At 42.5% G+C, this 22,953-nt stretch overlaps 1 protein-coding gene across 2 annotated transcripts in view; it reads right to left on the bottom strand.

Moving 5' to 3' along the window:
* PEAR1 (platelet endothelial aggregation receptor 1) overlaps positions 1 to 22,953 on the bottom strand; it is a 273,016-nt gene that overhangs the window by 102,639 nt on the left and 147,424 nt on the right. For both annotated transcript variants that reach the window (XM_069217862.1, XM_069217863.1), the window contains exons 2-5: positions 20,326 to 20,436; positions 14,444 to 14,548; positions 11,662 to 11,762; positions 7,764 to 7,856 (exon numbers count right to left, since the gene is read on the bottom strand). In XM_069217862.1, the coding sequence (XP_069073963.1) occupies positions 7,764 to 7,856; positions 11,662 to 11,762; positions 14,444 to 14,548; positions 20,326 to 20,435 (409 nt within the window). In that variant the 5' untranslated portion in view covers position 20,436. The remainder of the gene's footprint in view (positions 1 to 7,763; positions 7,857 to 11,661; positions 11,763 to 14,443; positions 14,549 to 20,325; positions 20,437 to 22,953) is intronic.

Below are 22,953 nucleotides of genomic sequence, written 5' to 3'. Positions count from 1 at the left end.
CCGGCGCGCAGACAGTCTCTTACTGTGGGTTGCGGGGAGTACCAGATGTCCCGGGTCTGTGCGTGGATTTTCCTGCTTGTTTTCCGGCTGCGCGTCTTTCTGCGGGGCTGCGCGTCGAAGTTTCGATCTCACGGCAGGTGTCACGTCGATTTCTCCCAGGAAGTCGGGCGGCGTTGTCCTTGCGAGGCCGTGCGTCAAAGTTTCGATCTCACGGCAGGCGTCGCGTCGATTTCTCCTGCGGAGTCGGGCGGCGTTGTCCTTGCGAGGCCGTGCGTCAAAGTTTCGATCTCACAGCAGGCGTCGCGTCGATTTCTCCTGCGGAGTCGGGCGGCGTTGTCCTTGCGAGGCCGTGCGTCAAAGTTTTGATCTCACGGCAGGCGTCGCGTCGATTTCTCCCGGGAAGTCGGGCGGCGTTGTCCTTGCGAGGCCGTGCGTCAAAGTTTCGGTCGTCCCGAAGACGTCGCGTCGATCAGCGTCGGTGTGCGGCGTTTTTCTTGCCGCGGAACAAGCTGTGCGTCGAAAAGTTCAGCGCACGGAGCGTCCAAGAGGAAGAGAGAAGTCTTTTTGGTCCTGAGACTTCAGGGAACAGGAGGCAAGCTCTATCCAAGCCCTTGGAGAGCACTTTTACAGCCAGACTAGAGTTCAGCAAGGCAGCAGGCCAACAGCAAGGCAGCAGTCCTTTGTAGAAAAGCAGACAGGTGAGTCCTTTGAGCAGCCAGGCAGTTCTTCTTGGCAGGATGTAGTTTCTGGTTCAGGTTTCTTCTCCAGCAAGTGTCTGATGAGGTAGGGCAGAGGCCCTGTTTTATACTAAGTTGTGCCTTTGAAGTGGGGGTGACTTCAAAGAGTGTCTAAGAAATGCACCAAGCCCACTTTCAGTTCAATCCTGTCTGCCAGAGTCCCAGTAGGGGGTGTGGCAGTCCTTTGTGTGAGGCAGGCCCTCCACCCTCCCAGCCCAGGAAGACCCATTCAAAATGCAGATATAAGCAAGTGAGGCTGAGTACCCTGTGTTTGGGGTGTGTCTGAGTGAATGCACAAGGAGCTGTCAACTAAACCTAGCCAGACGTGGATTGAAGGGCACAACAAGATTTTAGTGCAAAGAAATGCTCACTTTCTAAAAGTGGCATTTCTAGAATAGTAATATTAAATCCGACTTCACCAGTCAGCAGGATTTCATATTACCATTCTGGCCATACTAAATATGACCTTCCTGCTCCTTTCAGATCAGCAGCTGCCACTTCAACAATGTATGAGAGCAGCCCCAATGTTAGCCTATGAAGGGAGCAGGCCTCACAGTAGTGTAAAAACGAATTTAGGAGTTTTACACTACCAGGACATATAACCACACAAGTACATGTCCTGCCTTTTACCCACACAGCACCCTGCTGTAGGGGTTACCTAGGGCACACATTAGGGGTGACTTATGTATAGAAAAAGGGGAGTTCTAGGCTTGGCAACTACCTTTAAATGCCAAGTTGAAGTGGCAGTGAAACTGCACACACAGGCCTTGCAATGGCAGGCCTGAGACAAGGTTAAGGGGCTACTGAGGTGGGTGGCACAACTAGTGCTGCAGGCCCACTAGTAGCATTTAATCTGCCTGCCCTAGGCACATGTAGTGCACTCTACCAGGGACTTACAAGTAAATTAAATAGTCAATCATGGATAAACCAATCAGTAGTACAATTTACACAGAGAGCATATGCACTTTAGCACTGGTTAGCAGCGGTAAAGTGCCCAGAGGTCAAAAGCCAACAACAACAGGTCAGAAAAAATAGGAGGAAGGAGGCAAAAAGTTTGGGGATGTCCCTGTCAAAAAGCCAGGTCCAACAGCCCCCATACACCTTTATCTGTCGAGTGGAGGCCTGCATGGAGACTGGTGCTGACTCTTTCCACTTTGCCCCACTGTCTCTCGATACCTAGCAACCACTTGCCTCAAATGCACAGATGATCAGCCATTTCTTTTATCACTTAGTCCCCAGCTACGGGAACGTGTCATAGTCAAAGAAAGTCCTGAAGGAGACAGCTACAGCTTTTCCTCCAGTCTGTCATGGAACCATAGAAGCGCCTCTTGCTGCCTCTTCACGACCTGCCCAAGAGATAAACCTAGAAACAAAGGATTTGTGTGTTTTCAAACAACTGAAAAGTAAAGCGAATGTGTGTGCTAACCACAATGATGGACGGCAAACTATTTTGGACACTTTGTTTATGTTAAATCTGGAAATGTGCATACGTTTAATGTATGTTAAATGTAAAGTATTGGACTTGTGAATGTTGATGTGTCTAATTGTACTATTATTGGCCATTTGCATTGAACAATATAAAATGAGTTCTTTGTAGCAAACGGAAATATGGATTTACAGCATACTGCAGAGGACTACACCGGTCATTAAAGGCCCGCTCTAGAATTATTTTTCCAAGCCGAAGGTGAACGGCAATAACATGCAACACAAATCAATCATAAACTAACACATAAACACAACAGCATGGAATATCCTGCCTTTTTCCTCTTTAAAGAAACAGGTCAGGTCAAACAGTAGAGTGCTCCAATTTATTCATTTTATGATCACCCATGGCCTTCGCCCAGCGAATGGCCGTTTTCCCTCGGACACAACTGCTAAGCACACCTTTTTTAGAGGCCAGTATAGTAGTACATTGGACTATGCGGTAATTGATAAAAGAATTTGGTTTTGTGTACATGATATGTATGTAGGAAGACAGTATACAAGTGACCACGCCCCAATTTTAGTCACCTACGAGGGCCTAATTCTAGAAAATGAGGATACCAAATATAACAAGAGAGTTTCTCTACCCCTAACACTCTCCTCTAACAAGCGTACCTTGAAATGGGAGTGCTTCCAAAAGTCAACAAAATTGCAGAAGACAATGTATGATATAGTATCAACACATCAGCTTGTTGAAACCCCCTCTTTCCATTCTCCAAATGAGATTCTGAGTCTCCATACGGCATTATTTGTTACTCTTGGGGATCTTTTCCTAAAAACTAGCAGAGAAGCCAAACACCCGGTGCGTTTCTGTCACAGATGGTTTGACAAAACATGCAGGGTTGCTCGAAATGGCTTGATCAAAGCAATCAAATCAAGAGATAAAAACCTGATAACGAATGCCAGACGTTATTATGCGTTAACAATAAAGCATGTTAAAAACAATTGGGAAATGGAGGCCTGGCAGAATCTATTGACAGCAGCCAGGGAAAAGCACACAAAACGCTTTTGGTCCCTGGTAGCTTCCAATGGGCGAAACCAGGGCAATAGACTTGACTGCCATATCCCTGCAGATACTTGGGCTGACCATTTCATGAAACTCTATGAAGAGGAAGTTCATGATCCTGAGGTGTACAAATTGGGTTTCCTCTCAGAGAATAACCCTATGCCATTTACACTAGCTGAAACACGAGAGGCCATTATGGCCCAAAAAACGGGAAAGGCTCCTGGCCTCAATGGTATTCCGGCCGATTTATATAAATCTGACCCAGAGCTATGGGTCCCATATATAAATAAAGTATCTAATGCAGTTTTGGCCACTGGAATTATCCTCGCACCTGGAGGGGTGCTATCGTTATACCTATCTATAAAAAGGGAAATAGATCTGACCCAACAAATTACAGGCCAATTAGTCTTTTGGATAATTTCCATAAAATATTTTGCCATCAGAACCTGATAAGAACCAAGGCATGGATGCAAGAATCACAAATCCTGAGTGACGTCCAAGCCGGCTTTAGGGAAAAAATTTGCACAATCGACCAGATATTTAGATTCCTCAAGATTAAATGGAAGTCTGTCAACCTGGAAGGAGGGAAGTTATTTGTAGCCTTCGTGGATCTCAGATCTGCTTTTGACTTGGTCCCACGCCAAAAGCTATGGGAGATACTGAATAGAGCAGGACTCCCATGTATGCTATTAAACACAATCAAAAGCTTGTACAATAAGACCTTGGCCAAAGTTAGATGGGGAGCAAATGGGGAAATAACAAGAGAGATCCCAATTAAAAGGGGAGTGAGACAAGGGTGTGTTTTGGCCTCTCCCTCTTCCTAATATTTATAAATGCTTGTATTCCTTATCTATTTGCTTGTGACAACTATGCACCCAAATTAGGGGGGGGGGTGAAGACACCATGCCTGCTCTTTGCGGACGATACATTATTGCTATCCCAAACTGCGTCCGGTCTAGGAAACTTACTACAAAAATTCACATCGTTCTGTAGAGATCACGGTCTTGAAGTGAACTCTATGAAAACAAAGTACATGATCTTTGGTGACAACAAACATAAAGTAAGAAAGAGTATCTGTATGGAAGGGGTAGAGCTGGAGAGAGTTGCAGATTTTGTGTATTTGGGGGTCAGACTTGAGGATACGCATAGATGGCAGGCTCAGATAGCAAGGGCACATATGTCACTGAAGCAGAACCTGGGTGGCGTACTGAGATTTGCAAGCAGGTCCCCTAGGTTCGCAATCACTCCAGCAATGGAAATATACAAGCTACAAGCAAGAGGGAGTGCTCTTTATGGAGCAGAGCTATGGGGACATGGTAACTTAAAGGATTTGGAGATTGCTGAAAATTCTTTTATAAAGTCTATCCTAAGAATACCCACTAGCTCTCCTACGTTACCTGTACGCTTGGACGTGAACCTTGATTCTATTGCTCATATAGCAGCGTTGAAACCAATATTATATTGGATTAGAATATGGTCCTTGGATATACTTAGTCCGTATAGGACATGGTCGAAAGCTCTGATTAGTGGAAACTATATGGAAATAATTCCCTGGTGCAAGCATGTTAGGGCCATTCTGACTAAACTGGGGCTGGTCCATTTCTGGATGGCCCCTAACGATTTACCCAAAAATGCGGCACAAGTTGTAAAGGATGGATATTGGCGGTGGCTAAAAGTGAGAAATCTGGCAGAGGTCCCTCTAGGTAGTTTGTCTGACAAGTTTACATCAGTCAAATGTCACTACGAGTTTGAATCATATATGGATTTGTTTACATTCCCACGAGCCCGTGCCCTTTACATCAGATTCAGGATAGGCTCGCTACCGCTACGTTCTTTCACCTGCACTTGGTCTAAAGATGATCCTTATGCCAATCTTTGTCCGATGGGCTGCTGCCTTCCCGAATGTAGTGCACATGTATTATTCCATTGTCCTGCTTATGATAAACAACAAACTAAATGGATTGTACCTCTCTGTAGAATTATGGGCTTTCAGAACCGTTTTACTGCCCTTAGAATTTTTAGGTCTAATACCGAGGACATGGTGACATTTGCCTTAGCAAGCTATTTAGATGACATTTGGTGTGTCAGAACAAAAATGTTAAAATTATCACACTAGTAGGAGTTTATAATGGGAAAGTTTTATACTTTATTATAACCTATCTGTCGTTTTTAACTAGGAAGATATTTGTGTCACGATATTTATTATGGAAAATTTAATATACTCTCTATCACGATTTTATATGGTATGATCTCTATATGGTATGATCTTAAAGGGAAAATGTTTTATACTTAAGGACTTTTATCTATAGTTTATTTTTGTAAAATTGTGATTTTTTGTGATGTGCTTTTATGGTATTTGCGTTTTACCGAAATAAAGCTAATGAATGAATGACTGAAAAGAACATAAGTGGTTGTTGTTCACAGCACTTGTGTTTTTGCAATAAATGCCAGATTTGCAGATTTGCATAAACACAATAACAAAACACCAACACAACACTACATAGAAACACAACAAAATAACATATCAGTGCCACACGTGATGAAGCAGAAAAAGAAAGACTAACAAAATGTATATATCATGCAACAAAACCGTATAAGACAATGTGATTTTAGCAAAGAAAAATAATGTATGTAGAAAATGTGCCCACGAAGTAGGTCGCCATTAGTATAAACAAGCTTAATTAATCATGAAAACCAACAAAATGTACTAATATGTCATAATTGCAGCTATATTCTATGATTTTCTCGTTAAAACTGTTATATGCTTAGCTTAAATTTAGCAGAGGCTGTGGCCTAGTTGCCTTGTCTCAATTTTAACTGCGTAGTTTTCACTTGCATTAATAAAGATGTGTTTGAATCTTTAAAAGCTGTATTTTTCCAGTAGAATGACTAGTACACTTTTCTCAAAGTTGCGTGTTAGGCAACTTTCATCCCCTTTGAAGCTCAAGGTCAGTTTCTGCAGGTGCAGACAATGAAGACACTGATGCAGAATTAATTGGCAACTTTGTTGCTACTTATGTTCCAAAACTCCAAGGACACCTTATGCGTAGATGAGTATTAAGAGAAAAGACACTATTCATTGGTCAAAGAGAAATCACCCCATGGACCCTCCAATGGAAGAACCTGAAGAATTTGGAACTTTTCTTATTTAATCCCATCGGACGAAGAGAAGACAGCCATTTTCTTTGATGCCATTTTGAAGCTATATTTTGAGAAGTCATTTTGATGCCACTCTTGCCTTGATGACACTTTGATGCTTTTTCTCTATCCAAGAGAGAGAGACTCTAAAGAATTCTCACCCTAGAGACTTTAACTTTACTTTGCCTTGCCCATACAATAACGTTTGCCCCCCCCCCCCATTTTCCTTGCTGCTGCAAGGAAAACTTGACTTAAACTTTACCCCCCCTTTGAAGTCTGCCCCATGCTGATCGAACCGGTACCTGAAGGACCAAGACTTACCTTGAATGCTGATTGTATTTGGTAATTATAAAAGGATAAATGTACTATTCATTGTGTTTTCCTTCTTAGGTACCAACTGCTTATTTTGACCGAGCCTAAGCTAGAGGTTTTCTAAATTTATGTTGATTAAATTCATTTTGCATGAAGCCCCACATGCCAATGCTAATCAGAAGTTAGTTGAGGTATTCATTTGATGCTTCGTGCTGAATTGAAATCTTGTTATGCTGACCGATGTATGCAATTAGTCAATTTCAGTTACTTTTATTAGTGATTTGCACAGCTATATCAGACTGTGTGATTATTCTAGTTTTACGTAGGGTGCGTTTCTTCCGTCGCTATGGACAGCCAGTAATGTTCGTATATGTGTATCATTTGATTTTGAGACTTACTTACATTGTGTTAGCTTTGTTAATATAGGGAAATAAACTCATTAACTTTTAATAAACAGGTGTGGTTATTCATGACTGAAAGGTCATGGTGTGTCTAATTACTGATTTCTCTTAAACTAATTTGTTGATTGATTACCAATTGAGTATTGGTTATTGATTATAAATGAATATTGATCACTGATTTGAGGGATCCGACGATTTCTTTGGATGAGGAGAACTCAACCCGGTCAAAAGGTTCACCGACCTCCGGCGGGTCCAAGTATAAGTAATTTACAAGGACTGGACGCGCTATCAGACGACAAAATATTAACACAACACAGCAAAACACAAGGGCAGAAAAAAAACACCACACAGCACACCAATACAGTTCGCCACAAAATGCTGAATCAGTGCAAGACCATCCACCCCACTCGCAAACACATCAAACCATCTCAAAAATACAATAATACGCAAACAGAACAACGGCAAACAACTGACTGGGTTAAGTTGTGTTTTGTGTTGCTTTGTTGTTGCGGTGAGGTGTTGTTCTGCGGTTGTGTATTCTTTGTGTTTTTTTAGAGTTTGGGCATGTTCGTGCTGCGGCGCCCGCTGTGGTGATTTCCCCTTCGGACAATTTTCCAGATAGGCCGAGGCTGCATGCTTGCGTCATCGCCCCGCGCGCCAGCGTTTCTCAAGGACTTGAAGACTCACCGCTCGAGCAGTCTGCTCCGCTCCACCCGGCCTCACACTGGCACTTGTCAGGGGCCACGCACCTTCCGTGAACACACTCCTGGGTACAGCGGGCTGGGAGGGGTAAAGAAGACGGGGCGGAGAGGTATTGGGCACAAAGGAAAGAGAGAAGAAGAGAAAGGAGCATATTAGGTATCAAAGAATCAAGGAGCCGCAGAAATGCAACATAAAATAATCCCAGGAACCAGGAGACGGCAGTAAATCAGGAAGTGTGAGAGGCACAATAAATAAATAAAGATGTATCAGCAGGACAGTGGGGAAGTGCGGGGTAGAGAAACACAGAGATGTTTATTAGCTATTTATAAGGAGAAAACAACTACAATAAACATTTCAACTTGCTATCTATTTCTGGAAGCATTTGTTTCACGTCAAAATTACTCAAGCTTTTCTAGACGAAGAGCTCATCTCAGATGCTTATATGTGGGGCCTCACATCTGTTAGTCTCTGCCCCAGTCCTATAGGACTGTAAAGACGTGGTAGCAGCATAGATCCCTCGGGTTATGTGTGGCACCCGCAGTCTATGCTGACTGGATGGTCAACAGCACACTACATGTTGGGATTTTTTAAAAAATGCATGCGATGTTAAACGTGAAACTACATGTCCCAGAATGCAATGTGATTTTTGGGGCAAAAAAACCAGAAACAAATGGTTTGGTTGAGGGTATCACAAATGACTTTGGCCCCCTTGGCAGTACTCTAATGGCTTGTTCGGTCAGGAAGTAATCCTACAGTTCAGTCGCCAAGATGTAGCATCTATCACCAAGTTATAGCCAGACCCCAGCATTAATGCCACTGGAATGACTACGTGCTGCTAAACAAGTGGGTCTGACACCATTGCTCTTGTGTGCAAGCTGCAAGTCCCAGACATGTCAGATTATGTTTGGTTATGGTCCTTGTTTATGTGTAGACCGCATCAGTCACTGGCAGCACGTCGTAGGTCCAGATGTATTGCTCTCCAGGCAACTGAGAACTGCATGATAAAGTGCAATGCTGAACTGCACGAAGTACTGAAAGTAGAGCAGCACCAGATTTTGTAGGAGTGACCTTCCAGTGGCATCATGTGACTGCTCTGTGTGGCGTTAAGCCTTGCGCTGCTGCAAAAAGGTGAGCCAGCATTGTCTACCCTAAGACTGGTGCTGGAGTACACCCTCCAGTACATGTATGCAGGTGTAGTCAACAGTACAGTGGTCATACATGTGATGCAATGTAGAGTACAGTTTACATGTTACATGCAGGTACATTGGGTGTTACACAGCTTGACCACTCCATTGCGTCTGGCTTTAGTTGGTGCTAATTGTGGCAAACACAGTCACAATAATTTAGTAGATCAGGCTTTGTGCCAACACCTAAGCTTTTCTATGGCCTTCCTAGTCATGCCCCTCCCCTTGCATACAATAAAAAGAGGATGGTGCACAGGATCTGGACACAAAATAGTTTTTGCATAAGAATGTTGATCCATCCACAGAGTTTGCATTGCAGTCCGACACCTTGCGTTGCCTGAGCACAGATCTTCAGCAAATCTGCGTCTTAGTGCTTGGTGGGTCGACACATGCCTGGTCTGTCTGAGTGTACGTTGTTGTACATTTCTGCGAAGCTCGAGAATCAGTCAAGCCTTACTGGTGCTAGCTGGTAGCCTTTACCTTCTACCTCTACCCGAATGTCACCCTCTAAGCACTCTTTGGAATGTACCTGACTGATTGTCAAGTTCACCCTCTCCCCAGACTATGTCCAAAACTACCAATAGATCCATATAAAACGATGGGATTCAGGAGGATGGGAATGCAGAATTTCTAATTGGGGGTCTTGTGGATCTGGATCTTTTCATCTCACCCCCTTTCCAAGACTATAAACTCTTATGCGGGCATGTGGGTGGGCCATAGGGCTCTGTTCATGTTGTACACTAAGGGGCTGCTTCTGAACTAATGAAGAAGTGGAGCGTAACTGGGTATGGAGAATCTAGTGGTGCACAGGAACAGAAAAACATGATTTCCCAGCTGATAATAGAATGTTTACATTTACTAGATTGTACTGCTGCTTTAAGAAAAATGGATGCATGTGATTGAATACAGTATCTAATGTACATTATCTTGAATCATATTCGGTCCATCCACTGATATGCAACTCCGGTGTATCCCACACAGGCTTCTGCTATGTAAATACCAATGCATAGGTCTATACATAGCAAGTCTGCTGACCATACAAGAGAACTGTGGCTATGCAAAGATACAGGTTGAGAATAGAGTTTAGCACAACACATAATAATGTTTCTGGTATCCCATAAGTGATGTTGAGAATCCAACACTGTAGTGATAAAGGAGTTGCAGGTCAGACGGAGGAAGATGGAGATGGCAGTACTCCAGCAAGAGTGTGCTTCAACGAGGGAACCATGGGTATGGCCTAAGTTGGACTGGCAGACTTGCAGTCCCCCTCCGTGGTCTAAATCATCCCTTTTGTCTATGGAAGAAAGGAGTATTTGTCTTGCGGTGAAAGGAGCATCATGTGATACAGTTCTGAGTCTGCGGATAAAATAGCCTGGTGTGTTCAGAACTAGGGTATTGTTCAGGGGGGTCCCTGGGGGAGAGGGTGAACTGGGGGTCAGATTTCGTAACCTTTGTGAAGGTGGTAACAGGCATGAGTGTACTAGAACAATAGAAAGGATAGTCTGCCTTGGGTGTTGGAGTGGATTCTGAGATTAATGGTGGATGATGAGAGGAGTATGGTGCCGGGGGAAGGATAGTTGAGCTGGGATGGTGTGAAGAGCAATGAAGGAGGAGAAGCAAATGATCTCTGTTTTGACTGAGTCAACCTTTGGCGGTTTTGGGACATCACATCATGGAGGACAGTTAGACCTTAGTGACCTGCAGCTGAAGAAGTAATGAAGTGGGTTCTGGGAAGCAGCAAGAGTTGTGTGCCCTCAGTGAAAGGTGATTAAGAAACAGCAGGAAAGTGCTAACCTTGCAGAGGGTAAGAGTATAGAGGGAGAAGTGCAAGGGACCAACCACCTGGCCTAAAAGGGGGGGGGGGAGCATGGAGATTGCCAAAGTGTAAAGAAACAACTGAATATCTGAGCCCTCAACATAGGGGGTGAACCATCCCAGAGCCAAGAAAACAGGGTGCTGATTAAAGCAAGTTAAATGTAATAGGAGTATTTAACATTCTGAGGCTAGTTGGCAGTTTATGTAAAGGTAATATGTAATGGTGATTTGTGATATAGTACAAAATTATTTATTTTTGATGTACCCATAGCTAACTATTGTTTGTTGGATATTATAGCCCAGACCTGCTGACATCCTTAAGGTAAAATTATGATGACCTTTGATTAAGTATGTATTGTTTTATTGACTGTTGATATAAGAGTATACCGCTTTGAGTATTAAAGTAGTAAAGTATTGTAAATGATTTTTTAATTCATGCAATACATATTTTTATCTACACATAATTCAAGTGTCATACCAGGGCCACACAGCTGTGACAGTGACATCAAGATCGTGTTATGGTCAGCTGTGAGCAAGGTGCGCAGATAGGCAGAGCAAGCTCAGAATAGAGGATAGTGAGATGTGTTTAGTTGTTGGGAATAAGGACCATGTGGTACGGATGCTGCTACCCGCCCACATATTTCCACGTGGTACGCAGTGCCTCATTTATCCATATATTCATCTGATAGTTGCTATTTTGTGTTCATATGTATTGACATATTCACCTATTTATGAATGGTTAGCATAAATAAGAAAGGAGATCTGGAGAACATTTATTCTAGGCTGACCGTGTGATAGTAAAAGCAGATGCTGGTGCAGATGTTATTTATACAAAGTCAAATTAAATTCAAAACAACAATGAGGCTTATGGAAGACAGACTTACGGACACAAACATCTACGCTTTCATAATAGCCTTGGCAGCAGCGGAACCTCTTTCTGTAATCCAGCTTCACCCCCTGACGATATGCAGTCTTGTAGACGATCCTGAGAAAGAGGATAAAAGCGTGGGAACCAGAACCAATCATCAGTGTGAGCACAACTGACTTGGATTAGAAATAACAACATCTTGAGCTCAAATCATTTCAAGAATCTCTTGCCTCCACCACTATAAAATACTGTGGAGACAATACAATGACACACCCTATCAAGCAGGTGAAAGTGATCATTCCCTGCTTACCTACTGTACCTACTTGGTACCTACTGTAGGAGGCTGCCTCTTGACATACATGTACATAGACTGTAAGAGACTGATTGTATTACAACACTGGCATGAGGCTTCCTCTGGTCTCCAGTACCGGCACATACTTTGTACCTCAACTTCTATATAATAGCACAGCACCTTGACAGTGACATTGATATAGATCGCAGCAGAGTTGCTGTCTATGATAATGATTGAGAGATACTGGTTCCTGTCCAAGAAATGCATACTGAGGAGTAGCTGTCTTCTTTTTTAAGTTTCAGAAATACTTTATTGATCATAGCTATATGAAATATAAGATATTGAACTTTCAGTAATGAACAACAGAATCATGCTTTAACATAGGAGATAGTGTAAACTAGAACATCATATCTAGATTAATACATGTGGATATATGTGCATGCAGTCCATAGTACGTGCGGTTTATAGATGCATGTGTTAATGAATTACACATTGTAAATAACAGAGTTAATAGAGATTTTCAAGGAGATTTAGGCACCTTTTCAATCAAAGGTTGATTTAAAGAATAGGAAATAGCAGTAGTATTCAGATGAATTGTAATAGGAGACCATAGAGCTTCCCTTTTAATAGCATGTTAAAGAGGTGGAGTATAAGCTTTATGAATTCTACGGTTATAATATATTCCATACCACCAAGCTTGAAACAAAATCTTTTTAAAGTTCTTCCAGTTTTTGGTAATTCATTGTAATGCCACTGCTAACATAAGGCTAATTATTTTAACTTTTAACATACAGTCACTCTTCGGATATGCTGCCCAGGAACAGATTGGCATAGGAAAACGGAAATTTGATTGAAATGCAATTTTTCTCAAACCTTACCCCAAAACTGTTGAGTATAATGACAACTAAACATTAAGGGGGTCATTCTGACCCCGGCGGTCTCAGACCGCCGGGGCCAGGGTCGGCGGGAGCACCGCCGACAGACCGGCGGTGCCCCGCAGGGCATTCTGACCGCAGCGGTTCGGCCGCGGTCAGACAAGGAAAACCGGCGGTCTCCCGGCGGTTTTCCGCTGCCCTTGGAATCCCCCATGGCGGCGCAGCTTGCTGCGCCGCCATGGGGGATTCTGACACCCCCTACCGCCATCCTGTTCCTGGCGGTTCGCCCGCCAGGAACAGGATGGCGGTAGGGGGTGCCGCGGGGCCCCTGGGGGCCCCTGCAGTGCCCATGCCAATGGCATGGGCACTGCAGGGGCCCCCGTAAGAGGGCCCCACTGTGTATTTCAGTGTCTGCAATGCAGACACTGAAATACGCGACGGGTGCGAACTGCACCCGTCGCACCCCTGCAACTACGCCGGCTCAATTCTGAGCCGGCGTCCTCGTTGCAGGGGCATTTCCTCTGGGCCGGCGGGCGCTCTTTTGGAGAGCGCCCGCCGGCCCAGAGGAAATGTCTGAATGGCCGCCACGGTCTTTTGACCGCGGTGCGGTCATTTGGCGGCTCCCTCCAGGCGGGCGGCTCCCGCCGCCCGCCGGGCTCAGAATGAGCCCCTAAGTGTTTGTTATCTGTGTCACTTTCATCGCATGACCAGCATATGGTAGGTTTGTTGGGTGTTATGTTAGGCAAAATCTAAGGTGTTATAAGAAGTCTATTACATATGAAAAACCAGGATTGGGTAGTGTTTGCTGCTCTTTAAGATTTCCGAATCTTGAGCCAAATTTTATTCCACAGATTAACAGATCTGTTGACATTGAGATTTTCTTCCCACTTCAGTTATACCTGTGATTTTTGCCTTTCAGCATAGGAAGATCTAATAATTTTATTTAGTGTGGATGCTGTTTGTCTTGAAACAAGAGTATCAAAAAGGTAATTGCCACATAGAAGATAGGGTAAAATAGAATATCATACATAGAATAATGGCAACTTTCTTATTTGGATTGACTTATATTGTTGTTGAGCCATTCAACAAAACATATTGAATGCTCTACTTAGCTTAAAGGGACTTTGGGTGAACCTCTTTCGGCCCCCAGGCTTTTGTTTTAGTTGGAGCCTTGATTATTGTCTTGTCGCATTGTCAATAACATCTTGGTTCAGCGCACAGGTGTATATTGGTGTCACAATTTACTACTGCATCGTCAGGTGTGTCCTTTCACTTCCATTCTAATTTTACATTCTGTGAGCAGCCTGGTAGCGCTGGGCAGCGAATGCTCACCAAAGCATCTGAAAAATGGAATCTACAATAAAGAAAGCAACACATGTTTTCTCTAGCACCTATTTTTCAGATGCTTTTCTGTCTTTGCTCCATAGTACACAAACAAGCTTTGGGAAAGCCAAAAGTCGTAGTACAAACTTCTAACCAATTGGTGTCACCAATTTTTGTTTTCTTTGCACTTGAGCCTACAAAGGACATCTTTCTGACAGAACTATTCTCCATTCACATTGGTAGAAGCGTGCATAGCCATTCAATCCAGGACTGCTGCGTTATCGTCACCTTGCGCAGTACACACTTACTTATGTTGGGTGCAGGTTTTAAAGAAGTTCCAGGTCTCATCGCAGGACTCGGAGGAGATGTGGCTGAAAGGGTGTGCGTAGGACTCCTTCTTTGCAGTGGTGAAGCTGTAAAAAGAAGAAAATAATCCTTTTTTTAGTTTATCACTTTATTTATATTTTCAGCATGTTTCTCGTTTGCTCATGCTGCCATGAGGTTGCTTCAGAATAAGGAAAGGGTCAGATCAGGGGAAAGAAAGTACAAAAGCTGTCAGTGAGGGGCTAGATGCATGTAGACTGGCCTAGGAGCATCTCCAGAACTTTTCTGAACTTCACTCGGTCTGTTTGAGTACAATTACAGAGGAGAAATTTATAGGGAGGAGCCTTGAGAATAGTGAGAAGGGCCTTTAATCCATTTGGGCTTAATTCACGAACTACATTCTGTAGCTCGTAAAATATTAGTCCAGCAGCACAATTTGCCGACTACGACATGAGTTCCCAATACTACAGATGGAAATCACCACCTCTACCTCACCTATCTTTTCTGTGCGAGAGAACAGGAGATGAATTTTATTGTTTGAAATGTATTACTAGGTGTAAATATAAAAATGTTAGTAGACGTTTTAGTTTATTTAAAACATCTAAAAGTATTTCAATGAATTACATACATAACATTTAACCCAGTTTACAACATATTAAGCAAAAATAAAAAAAATCTGTAAGTTGGTATTTTTAAACTAATACTGTTTACAACTAAATAAATATTATATTAAGGTGTTAAAATTATTCCATTACATTATTCACATTTAGTTTGAAGAGTTTATGTGCCGTAACCTTTTATTTTATTAGTTCAAGTTTAATATTATTTTAAACATTATTGTTAAATTTATATTTTCTAATAAAATATGTGAAAATATGTTTTAAAATAATACACTTTATTAAATTTCCCCAGGGTTTCCTACATGCAGATCACCGCAGTGGGTGAGATCTTCATCAACGGGTAACAGCATATTAATAGTAACTTTATACCCATAGATTCCGTCTTAGGTGCTCCATCCTTTCACTGGAGTTAAATAGCAAAATGTGGTGATTTACACCTAGATGTACAAGTAAATCCGCATGTGTGTAAATCTCCTCATATAATTTTACCTTTCTGAATCCGGCCCTTCTGCTTCAGCTGGCGGATGGCCATTAACTTTTGGAAGGCATACCTTTGTCAAGTGGTCGACTGGCATGTGGAATACAAGTGAAATTTCACACATGGAGATGAATTACAAGAAGGCAAATGGCCTGCCTGCTGCCAAGCTACAGAATGGCAAGAGTTAGCACAAGGTAAGGGCAGAATACAAATGAGGGGTAGTTGGTGTATGTAGATTCTGATCCTTGTCTCTGTAGAAGAGCCATATATCAGCATTTATTACATTAGAGAACAAGAACAGCAACATAAATCTACATTGCATTAGCAAAGACTGTATTTCCAGGCATAACAGTAAGTCTTAAGAATGCTCCATTAGCAGCCACAACTCATGACGAACCATGTGTCATCTGGTAAAAACATGTAGTGAAACCTGGAAATAAATATGTGAATGCTAACTTGACCAAACGTCAAGGGAAAAGGATAACCATGGCAAAACAACTCTAAAGAAAGTTTAAATGAAATTATTGTAAAATGCTGTAAGCAATATGTTTAACCTGAGTAAGTTGAAACACAATTTACAAGTAAGGAGCAACCAATGGACTGAAAGAGTGATGAGTGCGGGTCCTTCTCCCCACAAATGGACAGAAATATTTCTGGGTGGAAAAGACATTGTAAGTGGAGCTAGCAACAATATTTTTACCAAGGGCAACCCCAAAGTGGCTCCGCAAACGCAGGGGGACTGTAATGAAAAACGAGGGCATCTTCAGGCAGTAATTAGCCAATACGGGGATAATAATGATGATTCTATCCATGACCCCTCTCAAGGGGACCGATTAGGGGTAGCTCTCCTCCAAATTATTCCATCTCTGGAAATGGTCAGCATGAATGAAACCTGTGACCCCACAGATTTAGAAAAAACAACCTTGCGAGGGGGAGTGGATAATTCCTCTGTTATTGACTACATATTCGTTACTAGGGGTCTAATGGGCAGAAGGGTTGAGACTGAAATTGCTTTCAGTGCCTCTAGTGATCATACCCATAACTTAGTATTGATTTATGTCTTTTTAGAAGACTATGCTGATAAGAGCATGGCAGTAGACTCGCTAGTAGTTAAATCACACGGTTTGCGGCTGGTGACGAGACATGGGGATATAGGCACCCTTATGGGTGAGCTGTATACGAACCATCTGCCTTTGGTGACTAATTGCCTCACCGCTTCAGCTGATTTTAGTGAGAGTGCCAGCTGTTTTGTACAGCTTGATTTGGTAGTACAATGTATGCTATAAAAGCCTAGTAGCCCCGGACCCCCTGTAGTCAGGTAGTTTAACCAGTCCTGCAGGAAGGCCTCAACTCTCCTACTTGAAGCATTAAAGGAGTTACCTAGGGACCCAGGTAAAATACCAAGTATTTTAACAGAGTACAAAAAATCTGCGCAGCTTAGGTAAAGTACCCATGGACCTTTATAAATAGTCACTGGATTTAGGGGCACTTCTCCAGTGTAATGCTTTTAATGATGCCTGTAAAGCAGGGCTTCCGAAAGACTTGGTATACGGCTGTCATAGTCCCTATTTTTTAAAAGGGAAACCCTCAATATCCAGGATGCTATCAGCCAATACCCCTGCTGGATTCAGAGGTGAAACTAGTAGAAAGAGCTGTGTTAGATCGCCTCTTTACATGGGCAAGGGTGACAAATGTGCTGTCAGAGGTACAGTATGGGTTCCGTGAGGAGCTCGGCACTATAGAACAGCATCTCAAGCTAAACCTGCTAGTCAGTAAGTATACTGCTGCCAAGCAGGGTTCCATCTGCCTGGGCTTCATGGATCTGTCTTATGCCTTTGACAGCATGGTCCGGTCGAAACTTTGGGCGATCTTATCTGGCTGCTCTGGGGTGGAGGACCTGGTGCAGTTCATAAGAGCCCTGTCTGATCTTTCAGTGTCAGTGAAGTTTGGCCTAAATGGGGAGCGGACAGACAGTTTTAAGTTACGAAGAGGGGTGTGGCAGGGTTGAGTTTCGGTTCTGGTTCTATTTCTTTTGTATATCAGTGGCCTGGGAACAGCCTTTTCCAACACTCTGTTGGATGCCCCTACTATTGGTAGGAAAAAGGTCCCTGTTCTTCTTTAAGCAGATGATGCAGTTCTGCTTTCCAGAACCTCTAACAAGCTACATGTTGTATTCCAAGAATGTGTGACTTTAATAGGCACACTGGGCTTGGTCACCAATGAGCCAAAGACTTTTACTATGTTTTGTAAGCCCAGGAATGATAAGATGTGGGGTACATATCTGCATGGTCACCCTGTTGCTCAGACTGAAGAGTTTTCATATTCTGGAGTGGTCATAGATGCCAGGTGTAATTGGAGACCCTGTGCAGCCAGGGTAGGGTGAGGCAGAAGTGTTTAGGCTCAGTAGGCCACATATTAAACTTGGCTAGGCATATTGGGTAAAAACTGTTGCCCCTCATTTGGACATTTATAAGAGAAAATGCCTTCTGGTCCTCACCTATGGCGCAGGTATTTTGGGTCTTACTAATATTTGTCCTCCCGAGCAAAATAGGGTATTTAGGAGTCTTTTGTGGTCACACGAAAATGCTGCACCTATATTATCCACCAGGAGCAAGGGATATGAGTATGCTGAGGACATCATTAAGATCGCTTCCCCGCTTTTGTGGTGGTCTATTTGGTCCAACCCTCATGCTACATTGAATAGAGAGATCATCAACAATTGTCTCAGGTGCGAGAGAGGCATAACATTTCCCTGGTTTAATTACATAAATACCACTTTCATGAAGCTGGGCAGGCCCACCCTTTTTACAAATCTGTTTTCTCTCCATAAAGCGGAAATACTTTTGGTTAAATCTGCCTATAAGGAGAGAGCAAGAACCCTCAAGGAGGATCTTGAATTTAACAAAGGAACTGTGAGAGATTACATGGAGATTCACACTGCCCTTTGTTTGAACCCTATCTTGAGTGGATTGATAGCTCTTGGGAAAGGCTTTTGCTCACTAGATTCAGCCTGGGGTTTATCATGTAGCACTTAGGATTTCCCCCCTAGGACACTTGAACCTTCAAAAGTGGTAATATGCCCTTATGATGAGTCCTCTCTCTGATGCATCTTATCGTTTTTTTACATTTTTCAATTACCTCACTAAAACGTATTTAATTCCGCTTATACACCATCAGGGCATTAGTACCCCTAGGTCTGCTCTAGTGTATTTGCAACAACTGGAATCCCCCTCCAATTGTGTCAATATCTGTTCATTTTTAAATGTGCAGTTAGGAGAAGCAAATGCCTAATGTTTAAAAGTGACATTTTTTTTTTTTTTTATGACATCACTTTTGTTACCAACTTTTATTTGTTTTTTTGAAAATGTTTAATTATTTCGTAGGATAAAATTCAATGTACAATATGAGGCTTCAGCCAGACAACAATTGTTGTACTGCTGGAGTCTGTCGTATGCTGATAACTTTTACTCATATTTTGATTCTTTGCTCTCTTTATTCAATTTATGTTTATGAAAATGTATTGTGATGTGTTTTTTCTTGTGCTTTTATGGCCACATTTTTTACTGAAATAATGATTTAGATGTGGATGGACTTAGCAAATGCAACTTTAAGGGATTAGCTGTTGGAGTAGGTTGCACAAGACAGCAGAAGCAGGGCTTGGGCAATCTGTCTTTATATGTGGAATATTTGACTACTTTGGGAGCTTGCTAAATTGGTAAGAAAGTATTAATGTATGTCTTAATCTGGTAGATTTGGACTGGGTGCTCTATATGAAAGTGCATTTTAGCACTGCAGTGATAGACTTTTCCTGAATGTTACAATCCGATCAGTAATAATATTATTTCAGCTGGGCATATACAGCATTGTGTTGGCCTTATGACAATATTATATTCTGCAAAATACACCAGAAGGCCTCTGGGTTATTGACTCTCTTACATAGATTAGAAATCTTGTATTATGTTATATCATAGGCCTCCTCCTACCTTGCGGTCAACATACATCAGGGTGCTCCTTTTCTTACCATCGTTATTTTGTAGGATTTTGAGATAAGACTGTCCTGGATGTTTGTTGTCAGGGCGTTGTAAAGACAGTTTTATCAAGGTAATGCCTAAATGGTCATCTCAATTTAATTAAAAAACAATGCTGTCATACCCATACAGAGGAAATATTTAAAAGTTCATGCATGTTTCTTCAATATGGCCCCTATTCAGAGTTTTCGGGTATTACTGATTCATCAACAGCAAAAGTTACCAGCTGAATGGGGTTACGGAAAGGAGGGAAACACCACAGTCAATGTTGTTTCCCAAGAACATTTCACCTGGAAAAACCAGTAGATGATACTTGGGAGAAAAGTTTCATATGCAGGAAAACCATTGTAGGAAACAATGCAGGAAAACAAATCCCCATGGCTGTTCCCCATTCATTGAGGGAAGCTTCATATTAGCACAGTTACACTGCATACGGCATTTCTTAGATCACAATAGCAACATCAGGATTGCCAGGACTCCATATATCCAAACATCAGTCTATTTCTGCCCACTAGAACTTAGTGGATGAATATACCGCATGCATTAGATATAATATTGACATTTTTTTCTGTCATTGGAAATGTTAGGACGGAGATTATAGTCTGGCCTCTAGGGCCCAAGACCTGGACATACTCTCAGCCAAAAATCTGAATGAGACAAATCCAAATGTTCCCAAGTTTGGAGAATGAACAGAGACTACCATTTATCAACGTATCCAGAGTTCTTCCACTGTTCTTTACCTTTCCCAGTAGCTACAGACATCAGGGTCGTTCGGGTTCAGAGCGGCAGCCCGGTGAAGCTGAACCAGCAACAAAATAGCTTTGGCAGCGGCAAACAGGCATTTCTTCATTCTGTTGAGGAAAAACCATGTGGTGAGGAACAGACAGGTAGAGTGCTATTTACTTTTACAATCTGAGTAGAAACTTCTGGACTCAGTTTGGTGTGCCAGCAGCTCAGTGAATAGATACATTCAGCCAGGATTTCATAAAACTCACCAAACGTGTGTGAGGTCAATGTACAGAAAATATATTGCAGTGGAGATACTTTGCATGTAAATCTAACTGTATTTTTAGGGTCGAGCCTGCGAGTACATGTGCTGGAGCATGCTTCTAGTTTCCCAGACTGTAGTGTGCAGTAAAGGGCTTGGAGCCCACCTGCTGCTTACCATTTTTTGGCTTGCATGGCACTCTTCTTTACAGCCTCATAATTCATCACTGCAGGTCAAGCATTATTTCCATTCCTCCGTGTGGAGCAGGGACCAAGCACTGATTGATTCAACTTATTCAGTTCCTGTCCGCTGCTCCCGAGGTACTATTTCATTTTTTTTACTTTTAGTACCCTGCAAACAGAAGGCCTGTGACAGGCAAAAATGTGCCAAGCAGGACAAATAAATTTGCAAAGTTTAATTTTTTTATAGCTAACTTTTTTTTATTTTGCCAGGTCATCTTTTCTCACCTTGCACTCATGTTTTCTTTTGTTTTTGCTCGTATGTGCTATTCTCAAAAGATGATGATTATCTTGTTCTACATAACACAAAGCAACATTGTTTCTTAATTCTAAGTAATTTCTGAAATGATGCTTTAACAAATAATCATGTAGTACACCCCAATCTACCCCAGTCCAAACCTCCCCACTACAATCCACCCCAATCCACCCCACCTCACCCCACACCAATTCACCCCAAACCAGTCCACTCCAAACCCACCCCACTCCAGTCGTCCCAACTCACCACAATCCAATTTGCCCCACTCTAATCCAAAACAATCTGCACCAATTCAAAACAATCTGCCTCATTCAATCCAAAACAATCTGCCCCACTCCAGTCCAAAACAATGTGCCTCACTTCAATCCAAAACAATATGCCCCACTCACATCTACTCCATTCCAATCTGCCTCACTCCAATCCAAACCAATTTGGCCCATTCCAATACAAAACAATCTGCCCATTCCAATCTGCCCCACTGCAATCTGCTGCACTCCAATCCAAAACAATCTGCCCCACTGCATTCAAAAAGACCTTGTTCCCGCTCCACTCCAATATGCCTCACTCCAATCTGCCCCATTTTAATCCAAAACAATCTGCCCCACTGCATTCAAAAAGACCTCGTTCCACTCCAATATGCCTCACTCCAATCTGCCCCACTTTAATCCAAACCAATCTGCCTCACTCCAATCCAAAACTCAAATCCACTTGAAACTGCCCCAGAGACTACATTCTGTCATCTAGTTGGTGACATGTTTTTGCAGACCAACTCATTAATCTTATGGAAGAATAAACGAGTTGATCCTCCAACAAAATCTTCATATTGGACTTCACAATACACTGTGGTGATTTAATTCCCTCACCCAATTCTGTTTAACTCCAACCCATGTAAAACATTTCATAAAATGGTGTAGAAAGAAACTTTTAAGATGAAATGCCCAATTCCATTAGTCAAGCAGGATCATGTATTGATCCCATTTGCCTACACCTCTCTTAATAGCTCAATTAAAGATTAACCAAAACGGCACTAGTCAGTGGTCTTTTTTACTCTATTACCCCCTTACAGAGAGGTTAACATTCCTTCACTTTCTGACCATTATTCTAAGATCACGACATGGATCATGAATGAATTGCTACCATTAAGACTGAGAAGCAGAAAAGTTAGATGTTGGTCCAGTGGTTCTCTAAAGAACCAAAGGGCAGACTTATGAGTGGGTTGTGCCATGCTTACACCACACAACATTGTACATGCATGGCGCAAACCATTGAGTCAAATTTTTGAACCCACACAAAGCCACTTTGTGTGGCTTTGAATGGCTTCAAAAATATGGAGCAAGGCAATGCAGTGCAAATTGTTGTGTTCTCTTACTTTGCCTTGGGTAGGAGTTTCATGGCCAGTGTGGTGGGTGTTCCCACTGAACTCCCATGGATTTTGAAGCATTGCCAGATTTACAAGGACTTTTAAACCTGGGAATGCACCAAAATCTTACCATGGTGCAAATGTGCCTGCATTGGCACTAGGCTGCCAAAAGGGCACCAGCGGAGGGGGAAAGGACAGGAATGCACCAATTGGTTAAATATGCTGCATTGCTGCCCTTTCCCTGTGACGCAGGGCAGTGCAGCAAGGTGACTCTGCCCTGCGCCATCATACTCTTAAATATGCCCCTGAATGAGTAGAGGAAGACTCTCAAAGGAAATCTTCGAGGTTGAAGTGTATTTCTTTAAGACAGAGATAATACAATAAAAACACATTCAAAACTGCAAGTACCTCTATAGGCATCACCAACCTCACAGAAAACTCTAGTAAGTTCTCAAATTTCTGTAAAGAAACAGTGGAAAACCAAGGAGTTCTCTCTCACTTGCATGAAGCATGGTCAAACCTGTT

This window comes from Pleurodeles waltl, chromosome 12 (assembly GCF_031143425.1).
Source record: "Pleurodeles waltl isolate 20211129_DDA chromosome 12, aPleWal1.hap1.20221129, whole genome shotgun sequence".
In the NCBI taxonomy this organism is placed as follows: Eukaryota; Metazoa; Chordata; class Amphibia; order Caudata; family Salamandridae; genus Pleurodeles; species Pleurodeles waltl.
Note: the sequence above shows the minus strand (reverse complement) of the source record. Positions and strands in the feature narration are given on the sequence as shown.